The sequence below is a fragment of the Rattus norvegicus genome, chromosome 17 (genome assembly GCF_021556685.1).
Source record: "Rattus norvegicus strain SHRSP/BbbUtx chromosome 17, alternate assembly SHRSP_T2T, whole genome shotgun sequence".
Classification (NCBI taxonomy): Eukaryota; Metazoa; Chordata; class Mammalia; order Rodentia; family Muridae; genus Rattus; species Rattus norvegicus.
In genome coordinates, this window is record NC_141550.1 from 51816951 (window position 1) to 51836641 (window position 19691).

General features: G+C 39.0%; 1 protein-coding gene across 3 annotated transcripts in view; it reads right to left on the reverse strand.

Annotated features, from left to right (window-relative positions):
- The window catches only part of LOC148000176 (amphiphysin-like), a 143308-nt gene that overhangs the window by 116023 nt on the left and 7594 nt on the right, over window positions 1–19691 (reverse strand). For all 3 annotated transcript variants that reach the window (XM_087591859.1, XM_087591858.1, XM_087591860.1), the window contains exon 2: window positions 16545–16625. In XM_087591859.1, the coding sequence (XP_087447985.1) occupies window positions 16545–16625 (81 nt within the window). The remainder of the gene's footprint in view (window positions 1–16544; window positions 16626–19691) is intronic.

A 19691-nucleotide genomic window follows, 5' to 3' on the forward strand; every position in this document is an offset into this window, starting at 1 on the left:
AAAAGTGCTTATCATTGTTAAACTTAAATGATATTATATTATTGGGTAATTGAGACTTCATGAGGCCATAATCAGTAGCTTAACTAATAGAAGGTTAACAAGTAATGATATTGGAATCCACTTGTGGTAAAATACTCTAATACACGACAAGCACCTTCAGGAAGCGAAAATAATCTTTATGACAACATTGCAAACGTAAAAGAAGTGATACACCTCGGTCATATTTCTTGCACCTCACATTGAGCACTATATAGCACAGAAGCCATCATTAAAAACCATAGTCTGAAGACTGGACAAATAGCTCAGTGGTTAAGACTACTAGCTGCTCCTCCAGAGGACGCAGGTTTGATTAACATCACCAAAATGGAAGCTCACAATTTTCTGTAACCACATTTACAGAAGATCTGACATCCACTTCTGGACTCTGCAGACACCAGGTGCACAAGATATATACAAGCATTCATACAGGCAAAACACCCATGTACATAAAGAAGAAATAATAATAATAATAATGATAATAATGACAACAACAAGCATGCTCGGCATGTGATCATGGGTAATGTGAGAGGGAGAATCAGTTTCCCTTAGGGACAAACTCCCACATAGATGGTTCAATCCAGAGTTGTCAGTTCTGGTAACACTAATAATTAGAGAAGAGATATTAATTTGGAAAGGAGGTATTGGACATGGAAAGAATGATGAGAGGGATGGGAGCAATGTACACTCCAGGGTCATGTGTGAAGTTCACATAAAACATTGTTAAAAACAGAACCCCAGGAATTCAGGGATGGTTCAATCTATGGAAATCCATTAATGGAATCAACTATATAAACAAACTCAAAGGAAAAAAAAACACATGATCAATTCATTAGATGCTCAGAAAACATTTCACAAAATTCAACACCCCTTCATGAGAAAAGTCTTGGAAAGATCAGGAATTCAAGGCCAGACCTAAACATAGTAAAAGCAATATACAACAAACCAGTAGCCAACATCAAACTAAATGGAGAGAAACTTGAAGCAATCCTACTAAAATCAGGGAATATATAAGGCTGCCCACTCTCTCCCTACTTATTCAATATAATACTTGAAGTCCTAGCCAGAGCAATTAGACAACAAAAAAGGTCAAAGGGATACAATTTGAAAAAGAAGTCTAAACATCACTATTTGCAGATGACATGATAGTGACCCCAAAAGTTCCACTAGAGAACACCTACAGCAGATAAACAACTTCAGCAATGTGGATGGATATAAAATTAACTCAAATCAGTTGCCTTCTTCTACTCAAAGGATAAACAGGCTGAGAAAGAAATTAGGGAAACAACACCCTTCACAATAGTCACAAATTATATAAAATACCTTGGGTGACTCTAACCAAGCAAGTGAAAGGTCTGTATGAGAAGAACTTCAAGTCTCTGAAGAAACTGAAGATCACAGAAGATGGCAAGATCTCTCATGCTCATGGATTAGCAGGATTAATATTATAAAAATGGTCATCTTGCTGAAAGCAATCTACAGATTCAATGCAATCGTCATCAAAAATCCCCAGTCAACTCTTCACAGAGTTAGAGCAAATTGCAAATTCATTTGGAGTAACAAAAAGCTCAAGATAGCAAAAACTATCCTCAAAAATAAAAGAACTTATGTGGAAATTTCCATCCCTAACCTCAAGCTGTATTGCACAGTAATAGTGATAAAAACTGCATGGTATTAGTACAGAGACAGACAGGTAGATCAATGGAATAGAATTGAAGTCCCAGAAATAAACCCACACACCTATGGTCACTTGATCTTTGACAAAGGAACTAAAACCATACAGTGGAAAAAAGACATCATTTTTAAAAAGTGTTGGTGGTCCAACTGGAGGTCAGCATGTATAAGAATGCAAATTGAACCAGTTATTGTCTTATACAAAAATCAAGTCCAAGTGATCTTGGATCTCCACGTAAAACCAGATACACTGAAACTAACAGAAGAGAAAGTGGGCAAGAGCCTCAAACACATGGGCACTGGGGGAAATTTCCTGAACAGAACACCAATTACTTAGGCTCTAAGATCAGGAATCAACAAATGGGACCTCATAAAATTGCAAAACTTCTGTAAGGCAAAGGACACTGTCAATAGGATAAAACAACAACCAACAGATTAGGAAAAGATCTTTACCAATCCTACATCTGATAGAGGGCTAATATCCAATATATAAACAGAACTCAAGAAGTTAGACTCCAGAGAATCAAATAACCCTATTAACAAAAAATGGGTACAGAGCTAAACAAAGAAGTCTTAACTGAGGAATCTTGAATGAGAAGCACCTAAAGAAATGTTCAACATCCTTAGTCATTAGGGAAATGCAAATCAAAACAACTATGAGATTCCACTTTACATCAGTCAGAATGGCTAAGATCCAAACCTCAGGTGACCACAGATGCTGGCAAGGATGTGGAGAAAGAGGAACACTCCTCAATTGTTAGTGGGATTACAAGCTGGTACAAACACTCTGGAAATCAGTCTGGAGGTTCCTCAGAAAATTGGACATAGTGCTACCTGAGGACCCAGATATACCACCCCTGGGCATGTACCCAAAATATGTTCCAGCATAACATTACAGGACACATACTCTACTATGTCCATAGTGGCCTTATTTATAATAGGCAGAAGTCAGAAAGAACCCAGATGTTCTTCAAAAGAGGAATGGATACCGAAAATATGGTACATCTACACAATGGAATACTACTCAGCTATTAAAAACAATGACTTCATGAAATTCTTAAGCAAATGGATGGAACTAGAAAATATCATTTTGAGTGAGGTAACCCAACTCACTGATAAGCAGATATTAGCCCAAAAGCCCAGAATACCCAAGATACAATTCACAAACCACATGAAGCTCAAGAAGAAGGAAGACCAAAGTATGGATGCTTCAGACCTTATTTGAAAGAGGGAACAAAATATTCATAGGAGGAGATCTGGGGACAAAGTTTGGAGCAAAGACTGGAGGAATGGCCATCCAGAGACTGCCCTACCTGAGGATCTATCCCATATACATACAGCCACTAAACCCAGACAATATTGCTGATGCCAAGAAGTGCATGCTGACAGGAGTCTGATATAGCTGTCAGCTGAGAGGCTCTGCAAGATCCTTACAAATACAGACGCAGATGCTAGAAGCAAACCATTGAACTGAGAACAGGGTCCCCAGTGGAGGACTTAAAGAAAGGACCAAAGGAACTGAAGGCATTTGCAACCCCATAAGAAGAACAACAATATCAGCCAACCAGACCCAACAGAGCTCCCAGGCATTAAACCACCATCCCAAGAGAACACAGGAACAGACCTATGGCTCCATCCGCATATATAGTAGAGGATGGCCTTGTTGGGCATCAGTGAGAGGAGATGCCCTTCATCCTGTCAAGGCTTGATGTTCCAGTGTAGGGGAATGTCAGGGCGGGGAGGTGGGATGGAATGGGTGGGTGGTTGAGGGATCACCATCTAGAAGCAGGGATGGGAGTAGCATAGCAGGTTTCTGGACGGGAAACTAGGAAATGAGATAACATTTAAAATGTAAATAAATGAAAGCCATTAAAGAAAAAACAGAACCCAGTTATATTTTTATAAATATTTTTCTAATGGTATAGATATTCTTTTGGTAAATACTAATATTAATGCAGAGTATATAAGGCAGACAAGAAGCCAGAGTGAGTGGTATTGGAAATCATTGTTCTTGATCTATGGGGATGTAAGGAAGATCATGAAACAGAAAACAACAAAGAAGATTTCTTTTGTAACTGTATCTACTATTTTTGGACTAATTTCTAGTTTCACTAGTCATGAACTTAAAGAATAAATAAAGTCAGAGGTAAAATTAAACACTTTTTGAACCTGTAGGCAAAAGATAGAAAAGTAATTAAGAATCTTTTGCATGATTTTTTCCATTAATTTCTGCTAGGCCAATTAACTTGAGTCTATAACCATGTGTATTAAGAACTTGCATAAAAGCTAACCATGAAGTCTTCACAGTTGCCACTGCAATAAGCTGCAAAATGTGACCAGCTGCCCTTAGGCCATTGAGTTTATAAGTTATTACCCTGGCTTTACTATGCACACACATGTTTGGGGAAGAGAGAGTGGGATACTTGACTTGTAAGGTGTACTAGGCCATCATTTAAATATCTTTTCATCACTCCTTAAATATCTAGAGCACAATATTGAATAGATCAGGAAAGGAGTGGGTGAAATTAAAGGAAACTCAGCAGAAGCCCCACCCCAGTAGTAGTTCACCTTACTTCCTGCTCAGTGACCTTAATGGCAGTACATGAATGGCAGCTCTACCTATCACATCCTTTCATGACTAAATTGAACAGACTTGAAAACTCTATAAAAACGACTACTGTGTCAAGGTAAGGAAATGTGTTAATGAGGAGGAGGAAAGTGACTTGACTGTCATTACTCCAGTCACAACAGAATATCTGAAATGTTCTTGGTGCCGCCACTTATAAAAGCTGCATTGTGAGCTATTTTCTAAGTATTTCTATTAAAAATTATCATAGCATGGGGCCCTAACCAACAGAAGTGCAGTTTCTCACAAGTCTCTAGATCAGGATGCAAAGATCCCAAGCTATTACATGTTTGGTCTCTCACTTGCTTAGAAAAAGTTGGCCTTCGAGAATCCTTACCACATGCATGTACTCCTGTAGTCTCTGCCTCTTGTCTTAATACCACTGGTAATATTGGTTTAGGACTCACCCACATGACCTCATGTAACCTAATCAACAACTATAAAAATACATCCCAAAATACAGGCGCATCCCTAGGTCCTGAAGGTTAACATCAACATATAGATTTGGGGGAAACAAATTTCAATTCATGACTCAACAAAGTTCTCAATAGAAGCCATAAACATGGCAATATAATTATAAAGTCCGATGTTATTAAATTGTTCCTTTATTACCAGAACTGTCCCAAGTATCACGGCTCTGCTATTTTGCAACAACTCCAAAAGATGGCTGTTGAGTTTTAGAGTTTTAGAAAACTAATAGATAGGTTTTCCCTTTTAGAAATGAGAAATTAAACACAGAGGCAGAAAACTTGCCTTCTTATAATGTCAGAAGCTACGTCCATGAACTCTAACCAACATGACTGTTACTCTAATGGCAGGACTTAGAATGGAATTGTAGATGGACTCATAAAAGGCACAGTCCACATAAAACAGTCAAATGGCTGTAATCTGAAATAAACTAGAGCTTCTTTATGTAGACTTACAACATCTCAGATGGTCATTACCTTGGTATCCATGAGAAAGATGCCTATTTCTCTGATGCCATTCCAGCATGACAGAGTTAGGAGTCATTTAGAGAGAAGTTTCTCAATTAGGTAATGAAATTTTGTCTCAGAAGAAAAGATAGATATAATAAGTCTTTTATTAGGTACTGAAGAATGAGAAACAAATCCTCTTCCATTGTCATGGTCGATACAGGTAGGTGACAGATAATTGAAGAGAAGTAACAGAATGGGGTATGACAGAATAGGGTGTATCAAAAGAAGTCTTAGAGCATAACATGAAGAGTCTTTCCAGGAACCATCTCTTCAGCTGGGAACAGGCACCACAAGAAACCATAGCAGCAATGTTAAAAATGTTGGTAGTCCTACTGACAGAAATTACAGTTCATTTTAAAGCTTTTGATTTTTGTAAGATAGAAGGGGGATGGGGGTAATCCATTGCTAATAAGGTAGACACATATGAGTAAGGAGACTAGAGATATTCAGGTTATCTGACAAGTATGACCAACTTCTTTTGTCATCTGGCATTATAGATGGCAACTGTGGCATGGACATGAAGCAGGTCAACTACTCACATGTATCCACTCTCTGCTCTCTCATAGGAACCAAATGACTGACAACCTTGATGAGTTAAATTTTTTAAGGACTGTAAATCAAGAGTCTGTAAATAAAACACATACTAGGTTACAAAACAAACTGCTGTGGCCTACCTAGAGAACTCATGGCCCTCCTGCCTTTCCAGGCCTTCCTAATATATCTCTTTTATCTCCTTCAGACCAGGGGCCCAACTCACGCTGGTAAGCCCATTCACCCCTGCAGAGAAAATCTTTGCTCAGAACTTAGCAAGCAACTTTCTTTGCTATGACTATGTATAATGAATACATCTCGAATGTTCAAAGACTATCATAGCAAGTTACAGTGAGTTCCATGACACTTAGTATATCATTTTCAGTAATATCTCTGGCTTTCTCACTGAGCTTGGAGAGTCCAGATCTGAGAGGTGTTTACCTATAGGGAAGTTATGCTCTACCTACTACCTGAGAACTGTCCGGCTCTTCTCAAGTCAACTACCGGACTTGTATATGCCATCCTTCCTTCTCCTCCCACTTGGGTGCCAATCGACTGATCATCTTTATGATGAAGCAACATATTTTGCTTTGAGAAGATTCCATTGTCACTTATATTCATCATCTTAAACAATAATTTTTCTTTTCTTTCTTTCTCAGCTGGACTCTTATGATGCGCACTATAGCTCTGCTAAGAAGCAGACCTTGAGAACTGATTTCCTCACGTCTCCCAGCATCATACACAGACTCAATTTGTCCCTCACTCACCTATGTTTCCATACTGTTGACTTTTCTGAGAAGGCAATATATTCTACCCACTTATTAAATTTTGATTTGTTGTGAGATGTAAGATCTTTAGTAGAAGTGATTTTACCTGTCTTTTACTTAGCTTCCTAATGACCTAGTTTAGCTCCTGGCAGAAAAAAGAAATACCAAATGAATGCTTAAATACTTGCCCAATACTGGTCTAATTATACCTTCACATGACATCACCTATCAAATGATCTATAAAAAATCTTGAAAGCTGATTTGAGATGTTGTAATGTCTAAATGTTGTAATCTTTTGTGGACCAAGTTGACACTGAAGACAATAGAGCTCCTGCTGAAACTAAAGTAAAGGATCCTATGGGAACCTTCCAGATGCAGACAGATGCTGATCCCCTTACAGGACAAAATAGGACAACCAGTCTTCACCTTAATAACTAGTATAAATTCAGGCAAAAAGATGCACAATCCTCTCAGAAATACCAATTTAGAAAACACATGCTTTGCAATACACTATTCTTAGAGAAATTAATGAGCTTCTACAGAAACATAAAGCATATTTTTCTTAATAATGTTATTTAAATTGAGAACTTTACTTATCTGCACATACATGTATATACACACATATAGAATCAAATGCAATCATATCTACCTGGCATTTATTTCCTCTTTCTAATTTGTCCCATGACCTCCAATACTTTTCCCTCAGAACTTCATATCTCCTTTTTACTTAATTTTTTAATAATCTACTAAGTTCAAAAGAAAATGATGTCATTACATTCATGTGGCATTTGTATATGTTGGGGGTAAGTATAAGAAAACTACCAGTTGTCACATCCTAAAAACAAACAAAACCACTACCACTATCACCACCACCACCAACAACAACAACAAACACACACACACACACACACACACACACACACATACACACACACACACACATACACACACACACACACACACACACACACACACACACACACACACACACACGAAGGATTTTCAATTGCCCAGCCAATAAACAACTGCCAATGGCTTCTGTGTAAGGAGTGGGGCTGGAGAACACTTCTTCCATCTATGCTAGAATTTGGGCCAGCATTATCATGTGCAGGCCACCACAGCTCCTGTGAGCTCATGACTGCAATAGCCATGCCATGGCCCCAAACCATCTCACAGCAATATCCCCATCTAGGGGAGGAGCTGATACTAAAATCTGGTTCCCTAATTGGCTCCTGATTGTGTCAATAAAGAAGGTAATAGCTGGTGGTTTGGCCAAGCTAGTTGAGAGGGCCGGTAGAGTGAAGATAGCAGCTCCCAGACTTCCTGGGTTGGGGGATGGTTACAATCTACTTTGAGCAAGGGGAACCAGGAGAGGTCAGAGTGGGTGCTGAGGCACAGGACAAGGAGGTAGAAAGGTGTGTTTATAAAATTACACACAACACCCCCATCCTCCAGCTCTTTCTTACCTTCTATCTCCTCTTCCACATGCCCCCTGCGTGGTGGTGTTGGGGATGTTTAATAGAGAGCTGATTTAGGGATGAACATTCAGTCTCTTGTTCTCCTCATTTGGAAAAATTATCTATCTTTGCATTGACCACTGCTTACCCAATGCAGTTTTTAATGCTAAAAAGTGAAAAACAGATCTAGAACTCAGTGACAGGAGAAACGTTTTTGTTGCATAGATAAAATGACTTAATTAAATATATAATGACATGTAAGGCTCTTTGAAGAGGGAATATAGTATGCACCAGCAGATCTTTTTTGGGACTCAGAGTTGTCAGCTGAGCCTAAACCATGTAGACAACCTCCTATGGGTATTTTGCTGAAAAAGTTAGAATGAAGGAAGAAAACAGTTAGTGACGGCAAAGAGAGAAACTGATGGTGAATGCGCAAAATAAGAAACATAGGCTCAATAGGCAAGTCAAAACTGGGATGCACTTATTAAATACCTGGCATCAGATGGGAGCCACAGAGAGTTTCTTTAAGTGACCGAGACTGGGAATCTTTCTTTAGAAGTATGACAATCTAACAGACATTAATACACAGATAAATAGTTGTCATGCAAAGGAGTGGAAAAATAATATATTAATGAAGTGAACAGTGGAGCACACTCTGAAAGGACTGGGAAACATCAGGTCAACAGTAGCTTAGGAAGAGGTGTTTTAACAAGTGGGACTTCCATGTGGACATGGAGGACCAGAGGAGAGTAGGCAGTCACAAGGAGTCAGGTGCACTGGAGGATGTAGAAAGAACTTGAGGACAAATGGTCTAGTCCCCAAGGGACCCTGCAGACATACTGACCACAACCTGTTCACTGCTCCAGCATCCTTTCCTCACTTGATTACAGCAGAGTGTCTGGAGTCAAATGTCTCTCTATCATGATCCGTAAAGAGAAAAGGCTTTGCTCATCTGGTGGCTGATGAGTTCTACCAAATACAAGAAGGGTAACTGGAATTTAATCTCTGGGTTTGGCCAAAGACAATTTTAGTGTTCTGAATGTAACTAATTCCAACAAATAAACTGTGTTGAACAAGAGTCCAAATGAAGGCAAGACCGAACAATTAAGATTTGTTCCAAGTCACATGGACAGACACACATTTAGAAGGAAGTCAAGGGACCAACATGAGAAGAGAGGTTAGACAATTTCTGTTTTAAAATATATTCAGGTAGCGAAATTTCTGGTAGAGAAGATTCTGAAAAAGTACAAAGTAAATGGAACATATTCCTCCACATGTCATGTCTTCCCTTACTAGCCTTCCTTAGATGAAAAGCCATCATTTCCATGGTTTCTTGTTTCCCCTAACCACGGACTGCTCGTTCTGTGTGGGAGATGTTCTTTGGCCACAACTTTCTGAAGAAGCTTTTCTTATGCATTTTTGCTGAAATGTCACCAGAAGTCAGTACTGAAACACTGAACAGCCCATTGCATTGTGGGCAGGGACATAATCCTGATCCAGTGTAAACCTGGGAGTTGCTGGAGGTTGTCAACCAACAGGTTGCAACCTGAACATCAGCCATTTTGTTACATCCTTGTAGCATTCTAAGTAAACATCACAGATTTGGAAGCAAGCTGTTTCATATCTATTGACAGCTGTGGTATGACAGAGCCCTGCTATGCAATATTTATACTACTAAGCTATTTTCTTTTCTTTTTTCATTGGATATTTTTTATTTACATTTCAAATGGATTCCCTTTCCTGGTTTTTCATGCATAAGTCCCCTATCCCATCCCCCTACCCCTTCTTCTATGAGGGCATTCCCCTTCCCAACCACCCCCCTTCCCACCCTGATATTCCCCTACACAGGGGGTTCAGTCTTGGCAGGACCAAGGGATTCTTCTCCCATTGGTGCCCAACAAGGCCATTCTTTGCTACAAATGCAGCTGAAGCCATGGGTCTGTCCATGTATATACTTTGGGTAGTGGTTTATTCCTTGGGAGCTCTGGTTGGTTGGTATTGTTCTTATGAGGTTGCAATCCCCTTCATCTCCTTCAAATCTTTCTCTAACTCCTCCAATGGGGACCCCACTCTCAGTCCAATGGTTTGCTGCTAGCATTCGCTTCTGTATTTGTCATTCTTTGGCTGAGCCTCTCAGGAGAGAGCTATATCAGACTCCTGTCAGCATGCACTTCCTGTCTTCATCAATATTGTCTGCGTTTGGTGGCTGTATATATATGGGCTGGATCCCCAGGAGAGACAGGCTCTGAATGGTCATTCCTTCAGTCTCTGCTCCAAACTTTGTCTCTATATCTTCTCCTATGAATATTTTTATTCCACCTTTTAAGAAGGACTGAAATCTGCACTTTGGCTGTCCTTATTCTTGAGCTTCCTGTGGTCTGTGGATTATATCTTGGGTAATTCGTGCTTTTGGGCTAATATCAACTTATCAGTGAGTACATGCCATGTGTGTTTTTTTCTTTGGATTACCTCACTCAGGATGACATTTTCTAGTTCCATCCATTTGCCTATGAATTTCATTAAGTTGTTGTTTTTCTACATCCCATGACTGTAAACAAATTATTTCTTTTCTCGACATGACCTGGAATAATCCTCACTACAGTAATATACTCCAAGTAGAGAACAGAACAAAGCATGTTCTATAAATAATAAACCTGTAATTTGTACAACAGCTCAACTGACTTGAGAGAGCCCTCATCCCAGCAGTTGGGTGCTACTCTTGATTTCTCTTACGGGTCATGATGGAACAGGGTAATCACAGTCAACTCAAGCACGCTGTAGAATTTGCTGCTTCACTTCTCTGAGGAATTTCCTTCTAGAAACTTAGGTGGATGACTGGTTATAAATGAGCATTTTGGGACTTTAGGGTCACTATATTGTAGACATAAAAGACATCTCAAGTAGGAATCTCAGTCTTAAAGACCAAGAACAATGTTTCATTGTGTAAGGCAGCAGTTCTCAACCTGTGGGTTTTGTCCACTTCAGCAAACATCTACCACCAAAAATATTTCCCTTATGATTCATAACAGCAACAAAATTACAGTTATGAAGTAGCAACAAAAATAATGGTATGGTTGAGGGTCACCACAACATGAGGAACTGTGTTAGAGTCAGAGCCTCAGGAAGGTTGAGAACCTCTGCTGAGGCTTAATACAAACTTTGCATTTTCAATAATTCATCTAACCCTTAAAGTTCAAAAGCCAACTACCTCAATCACAGTGGTTAACATAGTTAAAGGCCCTGTCACCAAAGTCATGATGTTCACCTAATCGGATTCCACAAGTGTGTGAAGAAGGGACTCACGGCTTTCATGCTTGGCTCTTACCATATTAACTGTGAACTTTTTAAGACAATAATAATAATTACAATTCAGCATAATTGGGTATATAATAAAGCTTTTACACTCAATATAATGTAGCCATGGGTAAACTTTGAACCACAGGACCTTTTTATAATCTTCATTATAAAACTGAATCAGTTTCTAGTTAATAACCAAGATATTCCTCCATTGCAAAGCCAGCATTAGCAGGAGTGAAGAGAATCAAGAGTAAGCATTAGAGGAAGTTAATGAAGACACTGTACTATAAACAGGGAACTCTCAGCTGGTGAGCTGAGTAGCCAGGGGTTCACGGCCAACATTTCTTGGGAGTGGAAAGGAGGAGAAGGGACAGTGTATGAGCATCCCACAATACCTAAGCATGAGGTACTACTGTGCACTAGTATCAGAAGAACTGTTACAAAAATAAAGTTGCACAAAGAAATATTTACATAAAGATTACTGGGTAACAACTGTCAAAGGAGGTACTACTGAAGCATTTCCTCTTGTTTTCTACAAGAGTTTGTAAGTTTGATGTCAATTCTCCTGTAAGAATCTTCCTCTCCTAAACAACATGGAGTTAGAAGTTTCTTTATCAAACATTAAATCACAAATTCACTTTCTCTAATGTTTACATTTGTGTTGCTGATCCTGTCTTAGTGGCTGTGAGGAAATTGGCCCACTGTGTTGCAGTATTCGCTTACTGTATTTTAACTGACTACCAGTTCTAAAATGAGAATCTTTCTCTCTCAGACTGGTGATTTGTGTCTATTTGTTGTAACTCTTGCTGAGAGATTTATCAATTCTATTGATTCGTGTTTCCAAGACCCGGCTTTGTTTTGTTTCATGTACCATTTCACTGCTTTCTGACTCTGAGAATTATTGATTTCTCTTCTTATCCTTTTTATGTTCTTAGTCTTCCTTGCTTAAGGCTTATTTAGCACTTCTAATTTCTTGATATAAAAACTAGATTAGCAATCTGTGATTATGTCATTCACAAGAAGGTTCTAGTGTATTCATTCAGTCTACTAAGTTTCCCTTCCAGCAAGGTTCCAACTCCTTGCAGAGAATATGTTTCCCTCCATCTAAAGATAGTTTAATAATGTATCTGATTCCCCAAATGCTTTTAATATTACTCCAATAGCCTAAATTTAGAGTGATAGTGCTGACTAAAATTTCCCTTTCTAAACCATAGGACCTAAAAAACCATTCATTAAATTAATTGTCACTAAAATGAAAGCACTAGTGCATCTGTAGTTTAGCAGATGCCCAACTTCTGTTGGCATGACAACTGCATGGCCTTGGGAGCTCTATCACTGAACTTGGCATCATGCACATTACAGACAAGTCCTTTCCACTGTTTGATTTTGGAAAGATAATGCAAAGCATGACCAGCAAACCCTTTCCATATGTCATGATGCTAAAACTAGCCACTGTCCATAAATGTTAGAAGGCTAAAGTACTAACCAGAGAAAGCAGCAGAAAACACTGTATGAATATATCAGTTTTGTCAATGTACAGGTCCTGCTTGTACTGTCCCTGGATGAATATCATTGATGTTACTTAGGGGCATATCAGAAATGAAGGCTATCCCCTAGGATTTATCTCAGGGATCTATACTGTTGTGCTAAGGCCTTCTTGATGGTTCTGAATATGCTAAATTCTGAAGACACTGCTCCGGTAAGCATACAATTCAACAAATAATCCTCCAGACAGGAGGATTTGTGTCAGACTGGGACTGACTAGGCTAAGATTTAGAACCAGATCATTATGCAGAGCAGACCTGATGGACACACATTTACTCAAAGTAGTGGCTAGCTCAGAAAGAAAAGGTCACGGTTCATATTAAATGAACATATTACATTAATGAAATATGAATGAACCAACATATTCACAGTATGACTGTTTTTTGTTGGGACAGTGTTCCAAAGGAATGTACTAGTGTATCTTACCATAATAAAACAGTAAGTTTACATTCATATGTCAGTGCACAGGGCAATGTACTTTTTATTCATGTGCCTTTCAAAATGAATTTTCTAATTTTTTCTTTTGAATCACTGATACACACCTTCCAAGTTCTTTGACTATGTTGTAAAAGTGTCTTCACTGATACACATAATAAACATCACTTTCATCTCAGAATTCCTCTGGGAATACAGTCAAGTATCAGCAAGTATGTGTTCTACTTCTGAGCAAGACTTCAAGTCTCTTAGAGAAAAGTGGCAAAGCAGAATCTGGAGCTCAGGAAAACTAGGAGCTTACAGAGAGGCCCTGGGTTTGCAACCTCAGCAGAAAAGAACATAAGGTCCCAGAAATTCTTCTTCTTGGTGTCCACAGGTTGACTATCTCTAATCAGAAGAACTAAAGTCTGAGAGACACTAAAATGGAACCTTTTTTAAAGTTTTGAGTTCAGAAGTAGTTCAGATTTTGTTCAGATAAATTCTGTCCATCAAATAAAATCTATACAAATATTCCCCAATTTAAACATCTTGAGGTGGTGAAACACATCTGATCCTAAGCATTTCACCAAAATTGGCACCCTGAAGAGCGCTGAGAAGGAAGCAGGAAGTACTCCTACTGTGGCCCTTCTCAGAGGAGATGGATACTCATGAATCACAGATCTCTCTTCCAACACTGCCGTTGGACCTGGCCTGGACGAATATGCTCACATCCCCATCATCAAGATGTGATCTGATAGTTGTAGCTCTGGGTCCAGCCAAGCCACCCGGCCTTTCATTATAGCCAGCCAATTTGCCAAAGGTGAGAGCTTCTTAGCAGGAAGAGTGCATTTGTCAGGCAGGAAACAGAAAGGTCAAGCTCCCTCCTTCCAGAACATTTTCTGCACTTATTAAGGGATCTGTCAGCAGGAAGCCAGGTGAACTGAAAATAATTGGTGCCCATACCAATTCTGCCACTTATTAGAAACTCTAATAAAAGAGAAAAATCAGAAAAGGTGGCAGGGGAGAAGGGGCACTTCAGGCAAGGAGGAATGAACATCAGATTTTGTTGCTTCCCGTGGATTAGTTCTCATCAAGGAAAATTCTGAATCCTTCATAGGAGACATCACTGATTCTATTTGCTGTTCTATCCTCATTTCTCCTTTCCTCTTCATGTTAATTAATCAGGTTGAAATCTGGGTCACAAAACTATAGTTGGAAATCAAACAGACTAATAGGGCCATGCAAACAAATCCTTCACATAAAACCAGTCTCACATAAACTACGTTCTAGGAAAAGACATTTGAGATTTTTTTTTTTAAAGTTTGTAGTTGGAATAAACTAAATCTAAGCTTCAAACCAGAGTTCAAGGAGAGACCTCATGCCACCTATATTCCAACATAGACTAGTAAGGATATTACCAGCAAGAATGCTTATTTCACAAAAGTAGAATTTTGAAACATCTAAAATTTTGATTCGATTTGTGGTATACTATCAATCATATCATTGATAATTAAAAAACATATTTTTTGGGAAACCATGAACTCTAGATTGTCTAGGCTAGATAATGACCTTGGATTCTGTTTCAAGCAGTGAGTCACCATGATATAACATTAATTATTCTACACTCTGTAGAGGTGACCATTGTCTTGGTAGGTCATTCTTACTAAGTTAGTATTTGCACATAAACATCACACCTTTTCCAGCATATGCAACATAAGTGAATTGTTTGCTCTGTTAGTCAGATTATTTCTAACCATTGTGACGAAATATTTGAGAAGGAAAAAGTTTTTAAGTAAGTATTTATTTGGGCTCACTGTTTCAAAGGTTAAGTACATGGCTGGCTGACTTCAATGTTTCTATGGTATGTTGAGGGAGAATGACAGGTGGAGAAACTAAATTTCCCACCTCATGGAGACCAGAAACCACAGAAGAGTGTCTGAACATTAGATAAAGGCTTATATCTCCCTTTGTTCTCTCTAGGGTCCCTATCAATTTGCTGGTTTCCCTCACATCCATGAAGCTTCTTTCCTGCATAATCTCTTAGGAAAACAGAGGCTTGTTCTACTAATCTAGGTGCTTGCCAGTCCAATCAAGTTGACAGTTAAGATTAACCATTGCAATACCCAACAAATTTTAAAGGTAAAAGAGAACTCATTCTCTGTAAAGCAAAATTTTCAGACCCCAAATTTAGTTCTCATGAAAACTCAATGAATCCCTCTATCGGCTTCACATCCTCCTTTCCGTCTTTCTCTGCCTCTAAAACACATAAAAGAACAAGGCACCCACTGTCTCCATTCAGTTGTCTAAACTGCAAAAAAGCCGTTCTGATTCTAATAGGTAACACTAAGAAAAAATGCAAAAAATATATTATATTTTTATGAAAAAATAGTTTCAAAATAAAGCCAATAGTACTCTCAAAGACTCCTTGAGAAACTGTATGTTTCTATCTCCCTAGCCCTGGGAATACACGTGTGTACCATCATGTCCTACAATTGATAATGTATGATAAGAATCAGACTCACACCCACTTGCTTCTGAGGTAAGCACTTTACTGATTGATCTATCTCCCCAACCCAAGAGTGTATGGTCTTGAAGCATGTATTGACTGAGATCATTTGATAGACATGCTTAATTAACTCTCTAGGATTCTTTAGCACATGGAGTTCCAAGGAGTTCCATGGAGTATCCTTCAGCTTATTCATTTGCAACGCAAAGGTCCAGGGTGCTTAATATCCTGAAACTATGCTCTAAACTTACTGCTTGCAACCCCTGCCCATCTTCTTGTCTTCTGCAGAATATAGAAATATCAAGTATCATCTTCACATTGGGTTAGTCACCTTTGTATTACCAGAGACACAGGATCACAGACTAAGGACAGTATAAAGACTTGGGGTTTATTTTAGCTCATAGTTCTTGGGTAATGACAGTCGTATTCGCAGAGATCTGAAGCAGCTCAGAGTCAGAAAGAGTCATCACAGGTCAGAAAGCATGTAGTATCTCTCTGCTTTCTATCCTTCTTCTTCTAAAGCTTCCCAAATGGCTTTTATAATCCTAACCACTTCTGACAGGCCTTGCCGCTAAATACTGTAGTAGTAGATTAAATAGGGACCTCCTTAAGTGGGGATTAATTTCCAACAGAGGAGCTTTGGGAATCATCCAAACCACACCATATATGAAAACAAAGTTCTTCCTACTGCAGAAACTAAAAAGTGGTACTCACCTCTTGCCGCTTGAAGTTCTGAACATATTCTTCAAACTGTTCATCTTTTGTTTCATCTGCCTTTCCCAGCTTCTGGAGGACCTAGTTTGTGAATGAAACAAAATGCTCCGATTTAACAATTATTGTGGAACAGGACCACATGCTTGCTCAGTGGAGACTACCGTCTTTCTTGAGGGTTCTGAGCAGAACTTGTTCTCGGCACTGCTACCTTTTCTGTTGTGGGAGTGTACTTGCTAACTTTGGAGCTAAATAGACTTAAATTTTAGTCACAGATCCATCACCCACAGGCTGTGTGAGTTTTAAGCAGGGTTCATGCAGCATGGCATCTGCTTGCTTACATATGCATTCCCTTAGGAGGCTGTACATAACATTAAAACTTAAGTTAAGCTTTACTTGTCATTTTGTCCCCAGAAGCTACCAAAATGCATGATGAATCATGGGTAACCAGCTATGTGCTATTCAGTGAAGCAAGGCTATAGGGCTAAAGTATGCATCTAGGGATGATATTCAATTCTCTTGACCATATTTGGATGGATACTACCTTCAATTGAATAACCATTCCAAGTGCCATGGGTATAGAAATATTGTACAAGCCCACGGTAATGATTGGCTACCCAGAAATAAAAAACAAATGAATCAGGAGGCAGTGCTTATCCTACAAACATCTGGCAGTCTAGGAGCATTCTACAAAAACAATTAGGAGATGGGGTATTATAAGCAATACAAGGATATTATAGTGTTGTGACAATATTTTGTAGAGCTCAGGGCTTCAGAGAAGAACCTATAGAGGTGGTTTTTCATCTGCTATTAGAGACTGCAATGTACGGAAATGTAGCAGCATTCGTTCCAGGCCTCAAGGGAGTCTAAGCAAATTCACAAGAAGAAATATTATGTCTGGAGCACAGTACATGATGCCAAGGGAAGCATTTTTTTAAAGACAAAAAAGAAGCCATCTGAAGATGAAGCAGACAGAGCTGTGTGCTACAGTAGAGTTTGGTAGTTGATGTTGAGTGGTCTTCTAGCTCATTTTTTAAACTCTGACTTGCTCAAGGACGGGGAAACTATAAACACTGCCTCCTAGAAATTCACCTTGTCACATCCTGTGGCATTATCAAATGTTATTTTTTTTTAAAAAGAGCTCTACTACAGAGATCCACATTCATCAAGACACACAGAATTAATGCCTGTGGGGAGCTCAGTTCCAATTCAGAATCTTACTACATTTTCGTTATTATTATTATTATTGTTTCAGAGATAAAGAGAAGCAACAAAGGCCACACTTGCAACAATGGCAAACTTGAATAACCAAGTGAGCCCCAGGTTCTTGTCTTCTCCCTTGTTTTCTTTCTAAGCCTCACAATTTTAAGGAAGGAGATTTTGGTATTTACTGATGCTTTACTCATTTTTGCTTTTCATTAAAAAAATGTTTTAAAGAAAAGTCTACCAAATTACCTTTAACTACCCAAACATACACATGTATACAAATACACAAAGTCTAACGATGATGAGAGAAGGCAACTGTCATGGACCACACAGCATTCCCCTAGATCTCAAAGTCCACACATCTAGCTCCCCTTCAGATACTCTATATCATAGGACCGGCTGAGACACCTTTAACTCCTCATCTGCTGACAACAACGTGAGGTGAGGAGTGCTACCATTCTCTTCTGAACAAGAGGAGCTGCCACATTCTGAGCTCTACAACCTTCTAGAGGAGCGAATAGAAACTTCTGTCCTGCGCATAAGAAAAGAATACTACAAATGTATTATACACCCACTACAAGCGTAATATCACAGACGACCAATTACCTTTACCCTCTTCCTCATGACAGCCTTGTGTGGCACCTATTTTAACTATGTAACACCTGAAGAATTAGGATCACACAGCTGGGTAAGTGGCGTCTTGGAAACTTCTACGAAGTTTCTAAAGTCCAGTGTCTATATCACCACCAGTGTGGTCTTTTCCTTCTCAGAGGAAGCAGGTAAGACCCATTCATTAAATCTAATATTATTTTCATGGACAAAATATATTAAGGCCACTGGGTTCAAAGAAATGTGTCTTATGGACTGTATGACTGTAAAAGTCAGAAGATCATGCATGGACTCCTGCTTGAGGCTCTTCACTGAAATTTCAGACCTGGTTCCTCGTATTTCCTGTCTGAAGAATGACATGTTATAAGTGAGATGAGATCAGAGAACAACCATGAGACAGTTTCTACATGTAAAAAGAGTTTCCAACCTGACAGTGTCATTGAGAATGATACAGCATATACAACGCTGAGTTGCACTGGTCCTCCAGTGCTGGCTGCCTTTGCCTTTGTCTCCACAGAGGGCATCGAGGAAGGGAGGAGGGGTGAGGAAGCTAACCTTTCCAAGAACATTTTTCACTCCAGTGGCCACATTGAGAATTTGGCGCATTCTCTTTCAATTGACCCTTAAAACAGCCTACTCATCCCTGAACTAAAGATGAATAAACAAAAAATGGATCTTTGTGCAAAATCACTTCCTTTGTAAGTAGCATAACCCATTCACTCTGGTGCCTTTCCCACAAAGATAGCAGTACCTCAGGGCTTTGACATTGTACAATGGAGACTTAGAATACCGATTCTGAAATATCAAGGGAAAGCTTGACTGGCTTTCAGATTTAATGGGCACCCAAGAGAGGTTGTCATAGCAGGTATTGAATTATTTGCCTTTCTTTCAAGGTCTCTCATAGAGCTCCACTATGGATTCCTAATTCATCATGAACCAAATCTGAAACTTTTGTGATATGTGGCAAAGTTGACATGGCCTCTGATACTATGGATAAAAGAAGAAAAGTTCGTTATATAGGCTGTCACGTTGTAATGCCACAACATAGAGACCCACTCTACCTATGACCTTAGAACAGTTATTAAAGGCTTGCAATTTTTCCCTTTTATTGAAAAAAGATTTTTTCTCATATAATATATTCTGATTATTCTTTCTCTTCAATCTCTCCCAGTTCCTCCCCTATTCACCTCCTATCCAGATCTTCCCCCTTTCTGTCTCTCATTAAAAAAACCAAAAGGTTTCTAAGAAATAACACTAAACTAAAATAAAATAAAGAACTGTCACATCAGACTAGGACATTACAGAAGAAAGAAAAACAGCACAAGAAAAAAGAGC